Source organism: Rhinoraja longicauda, chromosome 24, assembly GCF_053455715.1.
Source record: "Rhinoraja longicauda isolate Sanriku21f chromosome 24, sRhiLon1.1, whole genome shotgun sequence".
NCBI classification, from domain to species: domain Eukaryota; kingdom Metazoa; phylum Chordata; class Chondrichthyes; order Rajiformes; family Arhynchobatidae; genus Rhinoraja; species Rhinoraja longicauda.
This window is the reverse complement of record NC_135976.1, coordinates 24,826,832-24,841,205: the sequence shown is the minus strand read 5'-3', so window position 1 is coordinate 24,841,205 and position 14,374 is coordinate 24,826,832. Positions and strand designations below refer to the sequence as shown.

At 49.5% G+C, this 14,374-nt stretch overlaps 1 protein-coding gene across 1 annotated transcript in view; it reads right to left on the bottom strand.

Moving 5' to 3' along the window:
- The window catches only part of LOC144605315 (ankyrin repeat- and BTB/POZ domain-containing protein 3-like), a 40,533-nt gene extending 35,416 nt beyond the window's left edge, over positions 1-5,117 (bottom strand). Inside the window, exon 1 of the mRNA XM_078420437.1 lies at positions 4,273-5,117. Coding sequence (XP_078276563.1) covers positions 4,273-5,113 — 841 coding nt within the window. The 5' untranslated portion in view covers positions 5,114-5,117. The remainder of the gene's footprint in view (positions 1-4,272) is intronic.
- Positions 5,118-14,374: the final 9,257 nt, after the last annotated feature.

Sequence of the window (14,374 nt, the reverse complement as noted above, 5' to 3'; positions counted from 1 at the left end):
CAGGGCAAATTTCTGCTGACTGAGAAATTCTGGTTGGGCGTTCCAGGAATCTCACCAGTAATGATAAAAGAATGGCAAAATTATTTCCAACACAGAGGGGAATTTGGAGATGATGGTCATCTATTGGCTCATTGTTTATCGAGGTTACAGATTTGGGAAGTGCTGTGTTTTTGTTAGATTCGATCATTTTGTGGCACAGTACACCCTCATTATAAGGGACTACAGGAGTGGGAGGGGGGGGGGGGGGGTGGTATCCACTATATCCGACTAAGATATTATCATTGTATATAGTAGTAGAAACAAATGTAGTTGTTTGGCACTGCGAGCAACAGGGGCACTGCGAGCAACAGGGGGGGGGGCAGCATGGGCAGCAGGAGGAGGGTTGTTGCGAGCCGGCGGTGATGCAGGCGGTCGTAGCTTCGAGCAGCAAGGAAAGCAATGTGAGCCGGGGGCGGCACAGGCAGCCATCGATAAGTCCATCCACTAAAACCGAAATGCATTAGAGAAGGCCGTTAAAGCGAGGGTTTACTGCGCTGAACATACAATACAATATATCTTTATTGTCATTGTACAGGGGTACAACGAGATTGGGAATGCGCCTCCCATATGATGCAATAAATTAATTAGCTAATCAGTATAAATTTATACAACCCAGTGAAACAAAATTAGAAACTGTTTTAAAACAATATAAAGTTCAAGTAGGTCTGTGCCGGTTCACTCTGCGATGTGACCATCCGGCTCAGCAGGACCGGTTCATAGCAGCTATGGCCCTGGGGATGAAGCTGTTCCTGAGTCTGGAGGTGCAGGCGTAGAAGGCCTTGTAGCGTCTGCCTGATGGTAGAATTTCGTACAGACTATTGCAGGGGTGTGAGGAGTCTTTGTGAATGCTGGTAGCCAAAACAATCTGATGTCCAAAACAATTACTCTGTCCTGTGCCTCGTCACTACAAAAAAAAACAACTGGACCAATTTGGGACATTCCCAGAGCTTCCTTGAAAAAATATATAACATCCCTTCTAACTTGTAGGGATCCTTAGCTCATGATCACTCAAGATGGAGCATTTTGGGGCACGGAAAACATTGATCTCTTTCATCAGGAACACCAACGATTCTCAGTGTAAGTGGCACAAGAAACACAACAACTTCTATAACTACCCTGCCCATTTGTGAAAGACCCAGTGGGTCCCAGATTGGTCTCGGAACCCGCATAACTGGAGTGGAAGCATGTTTATTCTGCGGAGCTACCGTGAGAAGGGCAAGCAGGTGTATTGCTAGAATGGATTTTGTACATAGTGCACAAGTGTTGAAAGAAGAGTACATAACAAGCAACAGAGCAGGGGATAAAGAGATAGGGATTATGTACAGGCAGGTGATATCTACACCGCATCTGCGCCCGGGATGAGGTGTTCCACACGAGGGCATCACAGATGTCCTCATTCTTCAGGAAACGGGGCTTCCCTTCTCCCATTATAGTTGAGGCTCTCACTAGGGCCTCTTCTATATCCCGCAGCTCCGCTCTTGCTCCCCCTCCCCCTATTCGTAACAAGGACAGAATCCCCCTTGTCCTTCCACCCCATCAGCCAGTGTATCCAACAAATCATCCTCCAACATTTCCGTCACCACCAACGGGACCCCAGTACTGGCCACATCTTCCCATCTCCTCCCCTTTCTGCGTTCCGCAGAGACCATTCCCTCCATAACTCCCTGGTCCACTCGTCCCTTCCTACCCAAACCACCCCCTCCCCGGGCACTTTCCCCTGCAACTGCAGGAGATGCAACACCTGTCCCTTTACCTCCCCCCTCAACTCCATCCAAGGACCCAAACAGTCTTTCCAGGTGAGACAGAGGTTCACCTGCACCTCTTCCACCCTTTTCTATTGTATCCGCTGTCAATTTCTCTACATTGGCGAGACCAAACGCAGGCTTGGCGATTGTTTCGCTCAATACCTTCACTCAGTCCGCCTTAACTAACCTGATCTCCCTGTGGCTGAGCACTTCAACTCCCCCTCCCACTCTGACCTTTCTGTCATGGGCCTCCTCCAGTGCCATAGTGAGGCCCACCGGAAATTGGAGGAAGAGCACCCCATATTTCGCTTGCAGCCCAACTGTATGAACATTGATTTCTCCAACTTTAGATAGTTCCTCAGTCTCTCTCTTTTCCCCCCTCCGCCTTCCCAGTTCTCCCACAGTCTTCCTGTCTCCACCTATATCCTTTCTTTGTCCCGCCCCCCTGACATCAGTCTGAAGAAGGGTCTCGACCCGAAACGTCACCCATTCCCTCTCTCCTAGATGCTGCCTGACCTGCTGAGTTACTGCAGCATTTTGTGATACCTTCGATTTGTACACAGCATCTGCAGTTATTTTCCTCCACTACAGGCAGATGAGATCAGTTTAATTAGGCACAATCGTTGTGGTACAAATGGCCCGTCCCTGTGCTGTTCAGTTCTACGTTTAACAGAGGGATATTCAGTTGAATGGGCAAATATCTGGTGAGTGGAATGTAATGTGTAAAAAATATGAATTTATCCAATATAAACAGGAAGCATAATATCCAAACAGTGAGAGACTCTAGAGGTCCGAGCGAGTCAAGGGTCCAGCAAGGTCTGGAGCCAATGGCCCCAGCAGAATGCTGACTCAGCTACAATGAGTGATTCGCCACATTTCCAGCATTGTTGTACTGTAGCCAAACTGTTAGTGGCTGTTTTCATTGCAGTGCACTGTTTCTTAACATCACACGCAGTGAGCAGAAATGGTTTCTGCGATAACAATGCAGACTGTGGCACACTGGCAGAGATTTCAGGTTGATCTTAGGAGGCATCACAGTGTGAATGCCAAGATGTTTTCAGTAATTGGAAGTCGCAAACAGGGGACATAGTTTCAAGATAAAGTGCCAGCCATTTAAAATCAAGATGCCAAAAAAATTATTGGAGATTATCAGACTATCTTTGGTCAGGCTTTACTGGACTTTATCTTGCCCTAAACGTTATTCCCTTCATTGTGTATCTGCATACTCTGGATGGCTCGATTGTAATCATGTATAATCTTTCCACTAACTGGTTCGCATTCAATAAAGGTTTTTCACTGTACTTTGGCACACATGACAATAAACTAAATTAAAACTACTTCTCACAGAAGGCAGATAATCTCTAGAACTCTTCAGCCCAGAGGCATGTAATGCCACCCCCACTCAATCTACTTGGCACAAAATGCACAAGAGCACAATGTATGCGGTTTATATAAATAATACACAGTTGTGCAACATTTAACCAGGAACATATTGCTTGTCAAAACAACTCTCCCTGGAATTGCTCAAAGAAGTGTCCTATGAAATAGAGTACTTAACTTGGATTTTTAATAGATAGACTGGGTCTGTGCCCAGACATGCTCCTGCTCCTTCACGGTAACGCAGTTTGAATTATAATTGGGACTACTTTTTGCGCCTAAATGGCAAAGTAACAGGAGCAAGTCTGAGGAAACACACGACCAATAGCGTTAAAACTCCAGGAGCCTGAATGGAACTGTGAGATTGTCCTGGAAACTTCTGTTTCAATGTAAACTCCCAACTTCTACCCCCCCCCACCTCGACCTCCTTATATTGTCATGTCCCGAAACGAAACGATGCAATTTTAACTTGCAACAGGACAACAGATATGTATCTCCGCTCTTGGTCAGGACTCAAGGACTGGCACTGTCATTTGGGACTTCACTTTACTTTTAGGTCTGGTGTCCTGTACAATAATGAACTCGCCTCAAATACGAGAACCCTGGAAACGCCAGAAACAGCTCAGCGGGCCAGGCAGCATCCGCGAAATCCCAGAAAGGATCTTCGGGTCGGAAACGTTTTCACTCGCTCTCTCCTTAGTTGCTGCCTAACCTGCTGAGTACTCTCAACAGTTCCTGTTTCAGATTTCCACAATCTCCAGTTGCTTTTTGTTTTTGTTGTTAACTCACAGCAGCCAATGAATGACCCGAAACTTCACCCATCCTTTTATCTCCAGAGACGCTGCCTGACCCGCCGAGTTACTCCAGCGCTTTGCTATCTATCTTCGGTATAAACCAGCATCTGCAGTTCCACCAACACTTTATCTCCTTGCGTTGTGTCGGACCCTTCCTAATTTGCAATGGACTTTAATACTTTGCAACGGATTTTAATACTTTGCAATAGACTTTAATATTTGCAATGAACTTTAATGCGTTAAAACCGTCAGATATATGACAGACATATAAACGTCAGACACAATATATGGGAATACCATTTTCCGTGTGCACTTACCATATGCGTTTTTCCCGCAGATCAGATGGTCATGGGTCTGAAATTGCCCCCAGAGATCTGCGTCGCTGCCGATGACTTGGTCCAATGCCTTGTCCGGGGCATCGGGCAGTTCCTTCCCTCGGCTGTGCAGGTTGTCCACCAGCCTCAGGTAGATCTGTTCCAGGACGTCCTGCAGACAGGCCGTCATGTAGACGGCTGCGTGCTCGTGGATGCGGCCCGACACCTTACTGTCCACCATCCAGCGGAAGAAGCGGCCCACCGAGAAGGTGAGGTTGCACTGGGAGCTCTTGCTCCTGTTCAGTTCCTCCCTGCAACTCATGTTGTACACGGACGAAGCCCTGACCGCAGCCGCCATGCAACTTTCCGATAGGGACCAGGACAGGACGAGCTGGGCAGCGCTTTGCACTTCGTGTTTGCTGCACTGGGCGCTCATCAGACTGAGTCTCTGCGCCTCTCTGGCGACGCGAACCAAAGTCCTGCTGAGGTACGTGAAGAGTTTCTTAACCAGAGCGCCGTCCACGGCGCACTGTTCCCCGGGTCCGCACAGCCTTAGCACATCTTCAACCTCCTGCTCGGTCCAGGGGACATCTTCCAAATGAGGCAGTTTAGGATAACAGTCCAGGGACTCCAAAGCTTCGGCGCCCTCTGCCAACCCGGTGTCCAAAGTATCACAGCTATCCATGTATCTCTTGTTCGCAGTCCCGGGATAGGAGCGCCAGGTACCTCCCGAGTGAGACAGGGACAAGCTGGACGATCTACACGAGGTGGCGGCTCCTCCATAACCAGAGTCCAAAGTCAAGTTCTCGAAGTTCCTGGCCGCTAGTTTGTGGAATGCGGACATGGCCAAGACACCAAGCGGCCGCTCCCGCTGCAGAGTCAGCGTTACCTTCACTGCCCTGAGAGCGGTTAGCCCAGACCTGCAGACGTCCTGTGACCTCGCTCTGTACAAGTTGCGACTCGGCTTCCTGACCTGACCCGGCCCTTTCAAAGTTGGAGGACGGACTGAGCGAATCAGCCAGGTTCCAACCCTCTCGATCCCTCCCTCTTTCCCCCGCCTATCTCCGTGAAACACACCTCCCCATCTCGACAGCATCCGACGTGTATAAACTGTCAGGTGAGCAAGAATTACCAGGGGAATGTGTCACGTTGGAAAGCAGTCCCAAGGCGGGAGAGAGGGAGTGTGATCACAGTTAGGTAGAAACAACGAACTGCAGATGCTGGTTTACAAAATCACTAGGTTAATTCCCGGAATGGCGGGACTGTCGTATGTTGAAAGGCTGGAGCAATTAGGCTTGTATACACTGGAATTTAGAAGGATGAGTGGGGATCTTATTGAAACATATAAGATAATTAGGGGATTGGACACATTAGAGGCAGGAAACATGTTCCCAATGTTGGGGGAGTCCAGAACAAGAGGCCACAGTTTAAGAATAAGGGGTAGGCCATTTAGAACGGAGATGAGGAAGAACTTTTTCAGTCAGAGAGTGGTGAAGGTGTGGAATTCTCTGCCTCAGAAGGCAGTGGAGGCCAGTTCGTTGGATGCTTTCAAGAGAGAGCTGGATAGAGCTCTTAAGGATAGTGGAGTGAGGGGGTATGGGGAGAAGGCAGGAACGGGGTACTGATTGAGAGTGATCAGCCATGATCGCATTGAATGGCGGTGCTGGCTCGAAGGGCTGAATGGCCTACTCCTGCACCTATTGTCTATTGTCTAATGGAGAACATGGATAGTTAAGGTTTCGGGTCGGGACCCTTCTTCAGACTGATCAATCTCCACCTTCTCCAGAAATGTTGCCTGACCCGCTGAGTTACACTAGCAAGGTGGGTCCGCTTTTGATCGTAGATAAAAGTGTGATCCATGGATGGGGAGAGGGAGTGATCGTGGGCAGGACAGCGTGTGATCGTGGACAGGACAGGGTGCAGAGAGATGGAGCGAGTGTGTGCTCCAGGACTGGTCAAAGTTTATGGTTAATCTTAGTCTCGTGGATTATCTCAATCCAGGGGCTAACATTCCATCCATCCTTGCAGACACTTTGGCCATTGCTGGTGACTCCATTGCTGAATTTCACAATCTCACCATTCCTGGTCGACACAGACAGACAGGACTGTGACTGATTACACCTGTTTATCCATCCTTGTACAGTGACAGAGATGGACAGAAAGTGTGGTCTAGGGACAGACGGAATGTGTGCCCTGTGCATGAACAAAGTGTAGTACAGGGATGGACAGTGTGTGTACAGAGTGTGTCTTATGGATAGACAGAATGTTTGGTGAATTGATGGACAGAATGTGTGTCCCCCCCGGGTTGGACAGAATATGTTCCAGTGATGCACTGTGTGTGTGTCCCCGGGATGGACAGTTCGTATGTCCCAAGCATGGTCAGAATGTGTGCACTAGGGGTGGACAGAGTGTGTGTACCACAGATGGACAGAGTGTGTGTACCACAGATGGACAGAGTGTGTGTACCACAGATGGACAGAGTGTGTGAAACACAGATGGTACAGAACCTGCTGAGGGCACGCAACAATGCCTTTAAATCTGGTGACACTTCAGCATACAGTGTTGCCAGATCAAACCTGAACAAAGGTATTAAAAGGCCCAAAGACACCCACAGGCAACGGGTGGAAGACCACTTCAACGCCACGGACACCAGAAGCATGTGGCAGGGTGTCAGGGACATCACTGGCTACAAGAGCAGCCCTGCCTGCCCCCACAGTTTCTCTGTCCGCTTTGAAACTGGCAAAACCACCTTGAGTGGAAGAACCCCTGCCGAGGCGGAGGGACAGGTCTTGCAACTGAGCACACAGGGGGTCAACGCACTCTGCAAAGGGTCAACCCACGCAATGCTGCAGGACCGGATGGAGTTCAAGGAAGGGTACTGAAGCAGGGCCGTCTTAACGCATGGGCCTGATGGGCACTTGCCCGGGGTACCACGGGCATAGGGGCCCCATGCTGATCTGTGTATGTTAAGTGACTTGCAATAAATAAATACTACTTTAAAAATGTAGGTTCAATAAGTGCTTTTTTCGCAACATTTTCCATCCCTAAGTGCTTCTCACAGCGAACTGTAAGTGCTTTTCGCAACAATGTAGCACCCTAAGTCCATCGCTAAATGCTTTTCGGTAAGTGCTTTTCGCCGGCACGACAGGGGGGGGGGGGGGGCTGGTAGGGAAAGGGGGGTGGGGGAGAGTAACGGTAGGGGCCCCAGTACACTGCTTGGCCCGGGGGCCCATAATGCTGTAAAAACGGCCCTGTACTGAAGGACTGTGCTGAACAGCTGGCTGAGGTATTCACCAGGATCTTTAACCTGTCATTATCTCTGGCTACGGTTCCCAAGTGCCTGAAGTCGCCTATCATAGTTCCGGTGCCGAAAAAAGCAAAGATCTCCAACCTGAATGACTACCGCCCGGTTGCCCTAACGCCGATAGTCATGAAGTGCTTTGAAAGGCTGGTCCTCTCACACATCAAATCCAGCATCCCTGACTCACTGGACCCACATCAATTTGCATACAGGGCAAATAGATCCACAGAGGACGCCATCTCTTTGGCTCTTCACACTGTCCTGACTCACCTAGAGAGACAGGGCACGTACGTGAGGATGCTATTCATAGACTATAGCTCCGCCTTCAACATGGTCATCCCCACCAAGCTCATCACCAAACTCCACCAGCTAGGCCTTAGCTCGTCATTATGCGACTGGATCCTGGACTTCCTGCTGGAACGACCGCAGGCAGTGAGAATGGGCCCGCACCTGTCCTCCACTATCACCCTGAGTACCGGCACACCACAGGGCTGTGTTCTGAGCCCCATGCTCTACTCCCTCTTCACACACGACTGTGTTCCTGCATTCGACACCAACACCATTGTCAAGTTTGCAGAAGACATGGCAGCGCGTGCAATAGACAATAGACAATAGGTGCAGGAGTAGGCCATTCAGCCCTTCGAGCCAGCACCGCCATTCAATGCGATCATGGCTGATCACTCTCAATCAGTACCCCGTTCCTGCCTTCTCCCCATACCCCCTCACTCCGCTATCCTTAAGAGCTCTATCCAGCTCTCTCTTGAAAGCATCCAACGAACTGGCCTCCACTGCCTTCTGAGGCAGAGAATTCCACACCTTCACCACCCTCTGACTGAAAAAGTTCTTCCTCATCTCCGTTCTAAATGGCCTACCCCTTATTCTCAAACTGTGGCCCCTTGTTCTGGACTCCCCCAACATTGGGAACATGTTATCTGCCTCTAATGTGTCCAATCCCCTAATTATCTTATATGTTTCAATAAGATCCCCCCTCATCCTTCTAAATTCCAGTGTATACAAGCCCAATCGCTCCAGCCTTTCAACATACGACAGTCCCGCCATTCCGGGAATTAACCTAGTGAACCTACGCTGCACGCCCTCCATAGCAAGAATATCCTTCCTCAAATTTGGAGACCAAAACTGCACACAGTACTCCAGGTGCGGTCTCACCAGGGCCCGGTACAACTGTAGAAGGACCTCTTTGCTCCTATACTCAACTCCTCTTGTTACGAAGGCCAACATTCCATTGGCTTTCTTCACTGCCTGCTGAACCTGCACGCTTCCTTTCATTGACTGATGCACTAGGACACCCAGATCTCGTTGAACTCCCCCTCCTCCTAACTTGACACCATTCAGATAATAATCTGCCTTTCTATTCTTACTTCCAAAGTGAATAACCTCACACTTACCTACATTAAACTGCATCTGCCATGTATCCGCCCACTCACACAACCTGTCCAAGTCACCCTGCAGCCTTATTGCATCTTCCTCACAATTCACACTACCCCCCAACTTAGTATCATCTGCAAATTTGCTAATGGTACTTTTAATCCCTTCGTCTAAGTCATTAATGTATATCGTAAATAGCTGGGGTCCCAGCACCGAACCTTGCGGTACCCCACTGGTCACTGCCTGCCATTCCGAAAGGGACCCATTTATCCCCACTCTTTGCTTTCTGTCTGTCAACCAATTTTCTATCCATGTCAGTACCCTACCCCCAATACCATGTGCCCTAATTTTGCCCACTAATCTCCTATGTGGGACCTTGTCGAAGGCTTTCTGAAAGTCGAGGTACACCACATCCACTGACTCTCCCTTGTCAATTTTCCTAGTTACATCCTCAAAAAATTCCAGTAGATTTGTCAAGCATGATTTCCCCTTCGTAAATCCATGCTGACTCGGAATGATCCCGTTACTGCTATCCAAATGCTCAGCAATTTCGTCTTTTATAATTGACTCCAGCATCTTCCCCACCACTGATGTCAGACTAACTGGTCTATAATTACCCGTTTTCTCTCTCCCTCCTTTCTTAAAAAGTGGGATAACATTTGCTATCCTCCAATCCACAGGAACTGATCCTGAATCTATAGAACATTGAAAAATGATCTCCAATGCTTCCACTATTTCTAGAGCCACCTCCTTAAGTACTCTGGGATGCAGACCATCAGGCCCTGGGGATTTATCAGCCTTCAGTCCCATCAGTCTACCCAAAACCATTTCCTGCCTAATGTGGATTTCCTTCAGTTCCTCCATCACCCTAGGTTCTCCGGCCCCTAGAACATTTGGGAGATTGTGTGTATCTTCCTCAGTGAAGACAGATCCAAAGTAACGGTTTAACTCGTCTGCCATTTCTTTGTTCCCCATAATAAATTCCCCTGCTTCTGTCTTCAAGGGACCCACATTTGCCTTGACTATTTTTTTCCTCTTCACGTACCTAAAAAAACTTTTGCTATCCTCCTTTATATTATTGGCTAGTTTACCCTCGTACCTCATCTTTTCTCCCCGTATTGCCTTTTTAGTTAACTTTTGTTGCTCTTTAAAAGAGTCCCAATCCTCTGTCTTCCCACTCTTCTTTGCTATGTTATACTTCCTCTCCTTAATTTTTATGCTGTCCCTGACTTCCCTCGTCAGCCACAGGTGTCTCTTACTCCCCTTAGAGTCTTTCCACCTCTTTGGAATAAATTGATCCTGCAACCTCTGCATTATTCCCAGGAATACCTGCCATTGCTGTTCTACCGTCTTCCCTGCTAGGGCCTCCTTCCAATCAATTTTGGCCAGCTCCTGCCTCATGCCTCTGTAATCCCCTTTGCTATACTGTAATACCGACACTTCCGATTTTCCCTTCTGCCTTTCCATTTGCAGAGTAAAACTTATCATGTTGTGATCACTGCCTCCTAATGGCTCTTTTACCTCTAGTCCCCTTATCAGATCAGGATCATTACACAACACTAAATCCAGAATTGCCTTCTCCCTGGTAGGCTCCAGTACAAGCTGTTCTAAGAATCCATCTCGAAGGCACTCTACAAACTCTCTTTCCTGGGGTCCATTTCCAACCTGATTTTCCCAGTCTACCTGCATGTTGAAATCTCCCATAACCACCGTAGCATTACATTTTTGACACGCCAATTTTATCTCCTGATTCAACTTGCACCCTATGTCGAGGCTACTGTTTGGGGGCCTATAGATAACTCCCATTAGGGTCTTTTTACCCTTACAATTTCTCATTTCTATCCATACTGATTCAACATCTCCTGATTCTATGTCACCCCTTGCAAGGGAATGAATATCATTCCTTACCATCAGAGCAACCCCACCCCCTCTGCCCACCTGTCTGTCTTTTCTATACGTTGTGTACCCCTGAATATTCAGTTCCCAGCCCTGGTCCTCTTGTAACCATGTCTCAGTGATCCCTACAACATCATACTTGCCCATGACTAACTGAGCCTCAAGCTCATCCACTTTATTTTTTATACTACGCGCATTTAAGTACAACACTTTAACTTCTGTATTTACCTCCTCTCTCACATCGTTCACAATTGGCCCTGCCCTTAATTTCTTTTCCGCTCTAGAACTTCTGTTCCCATTCTTCCGAGAGTCTTTTGCAATATCTCCTGTATTCCCTTTGACCTCATCTTCATATTCACAATTTGTTAACCCCTCCCCCCCACTACTTAGTTTAAAGCCACAGGTGTCACACTAGCAAACCTGCCTGCCAGAATGTTTGTCCCCCTGCTGTTAAGACGCAGCGGCCCCACACTCTCCCGATTTTTCGAGTGTTTTTAATGTTTTTTCAAGTTCGTCATGTTTGTCACTTCAACAACTTTGGACAGTCAGCAGGAGACAGTATAGTCGTGAGTTCTTGCTGGACAAGAAAACAACATCATCAACACTGGACGCTACGCTTGCAGAGGAACTTAGCGGCCTCAGAATACTCTGCCTGGCCTCGACCTCGGCCTCGAGTGCTGCCCCCCGGCTGGAAAGGAGACGCCGCAGGCGGTGTGAGAGGAAGCAGAAGAGGGGTAAGCGCGGAGGCATCCGGGCTAGGCTAGCGGCTAGCCCACACAGACCGGCTATTCCGAGCATGCTAATGGCTAATGTACGCTCACTGGACAATAAAATGGACACTATAAGACTTCTCCGGTCGACCCAGCGTGAGGTGAGGGAATGCTGTGTTTACGTTTTTACGGAAACATGGCTTAATGACAACATCCCGGACTCCGCTGTTCAGCTCGACCGGCTAACATGCTACCGATCGGACAGAGCTACGGTTAGCGGGGGGAAGACTCGCGGCGGCGGTGTGATTGTTTACATCAGTGATGCTTGGTGTCGGGACGCTGTGTTGGTCTACAAACACTGTTCACCGCTGGCGGAGTTTATGGTTGTGAAGTGCCGACCTTTCTACCTCCCGAGGGAGCTAACAGCTATCCTGTTAGTCGCTGTTTACATCCCTCCCAGTTCCAACAACAAGGACAGAGAGGAGGCACTCTGTGAACTGTACCGGGCCATCTCTGAGCAGCAGACAGCACACCCAGATGGCTTTCTCATCGTAGCTGGGGACTTCAACCATGCTAACCTAAAAACTGTCATGCCCAAAGTATACCAGCATGTTGATTTCCCAACACGAGAAAACAACACCTTGGACCTTGTCTACACGACCATCAAAGGAGCATACAAGGCTTCCCCCCTCCCCCACATCGGCCTCTCTGATCACCTCACCGTTCTGCTGAAACCGGCATACAGACCCCGGGTGAAAGACACCAAACCGGTTTCAAAAGAGGTACGTGTGTGGTCAGAGGACAGCACAGCTGCACTCCAAAACTGCTTTGAGACTACAGACTGGGACATGTTCAAGCAGGCAGCAACATACAACAACACAACCAACATTCAGGAATACACAGAGACAGTTACAGGCTACATCACCAAATGCATTGACGATGTGACCCACACCAGAGCCATCACCATCCGGGCTAACCAGAAGCCATGGCTGACAGGGGAGGTCCATGGGCTGCTGAGGGTCCGCAACGCTGCCTTCAGAGAGGGCAATCCAGCCGGTCTCAGAGCAGCCAGGGCCAACCTTTCCAGTGGCATCAGGAAAGCCAAACAACACTACACCCGGCGCATCACAGCCCACTTCAGTGACAGCAGAGACACACGGAGCCTGTGGAAGGGTATTAGGACTATCACGGACTACAAACCCTTACCACAGACCTGTGACAGTGACACCTCTCTCTTGAACGACCTCAACGGCTTCTTCGCACACTTTGAAGCACAGAGCAACACACCTGCGCAGAAAACAACTCCCCCCCCCAACGACCAGGCTATTTGTCTGTCTCCAGGCAGTGTGAGGAGCACACTGTTAAGGATTAACACCCGGAAAGCTTCTGGACCTGACAACATTCCTGGTCGTGTGCTAAAAGACTGCGCAGCTGAGCTCACAGATGTCCTCACAGACATCTTCAACATCTCCCTGAGCCAGGCTGTTGTTCCCTTGTGCTTCAAAGAAACCACCATCATACCTGTGCCCAAGAAGTCTTCTCCATCCTGCTTCAACGACTACCGCCCTGTAGCGCTGACTTCAACCATCATGAAGTGCTTCGAGAGGCTGGTCATGAAGCAGATCAGATCCAACCTCCCCCCCTCCCTGGACCCGTTTCAGTTTGCATATCGAGCTAAGCGGTCCACTGAGGATGCCATCTCCTCTGCTCTACACCCAGCCCTCACCCACTTGGACACTAAAAACTCATATGTTAGGATGCTGTTCATAGACTTTAGCTCAGCATTCAACACCATCATCCCCCAGCAGATGGTTTGTAAACTAACAAATCTGGGCCTCAGCCCCCTTCTCTGCAACTGGCTGCTGGACTTCCTCACTGCCAGACCCCAGTCCGTACGGGTCGGCAGCAACACATCGGACACCATCACGCTGAGTACGGGTGCCCCACAAGGATGTGTGCTAAGCCCCCTGCTCTTCACCTTGCTGACCCACGACTGCACACCCACCTACAGCTCCAACCACTTCGTCAAGTTTGCGGATGACACAACAGTGGTGGGTCTCATCAGCAACAACGACGAGACCCACTACAGGAAGGAGGTGGACCAGCTGGCCGCGTGGTGCACAGACAACAATCTCTTCCTGAATGTGGAGAAAACAAAGGAGATTGTTGTCGACTTCAGGAGAACGCACACCCAACACCCCCACCCACTGACCATCAATGGTGCTGCTGTGGAGCAGGTGAGCAGCACCAAATTCCTGGGGGTGAACATCACCGAAGATCTCTCCTGGAGCAACAACATCACGTCCATCGCAAAGAAAGCCCAGCAGCGCCTCTACTTCCTCCGCAAACTGAAGAGAGCGGGAGCCGCCACACCCATCATGTACACTTTTTACCGAGGCGCCATCGAGAGCATCCTCAGCAGCTGCATCACTGTGTGGTTCGGCAGCTGCACAGCCTCCAGCCGCAAGACCCTGCAGCGCATAGTGAACACTGCTGAGAGGATCACTGGCGCCTCACTCCCAACACTCCTGGTCCTTTACACCACCCGCCTCACCCGCAAAGCATTGAGCATTGTGGGTGACCCCTCCCACCCCTCCAACAGCCTCTTCACCCTCCTGCCTTCAGGGAGAAGGTTTCGCAGCCTGAGGTCAAGCACCACCCGACTAAAGAACAGTTTTTTCCACCAGGCTGTCAGGATGCTGAACTCTCTCCCCTCCCTTCCTCCTCTCTCCCCTGCCCCTATTGGACCTGGACTTTAACACCCCACACACACGCACATCCAGCACCAGACACTTTAAAAAAAAATTTTTTT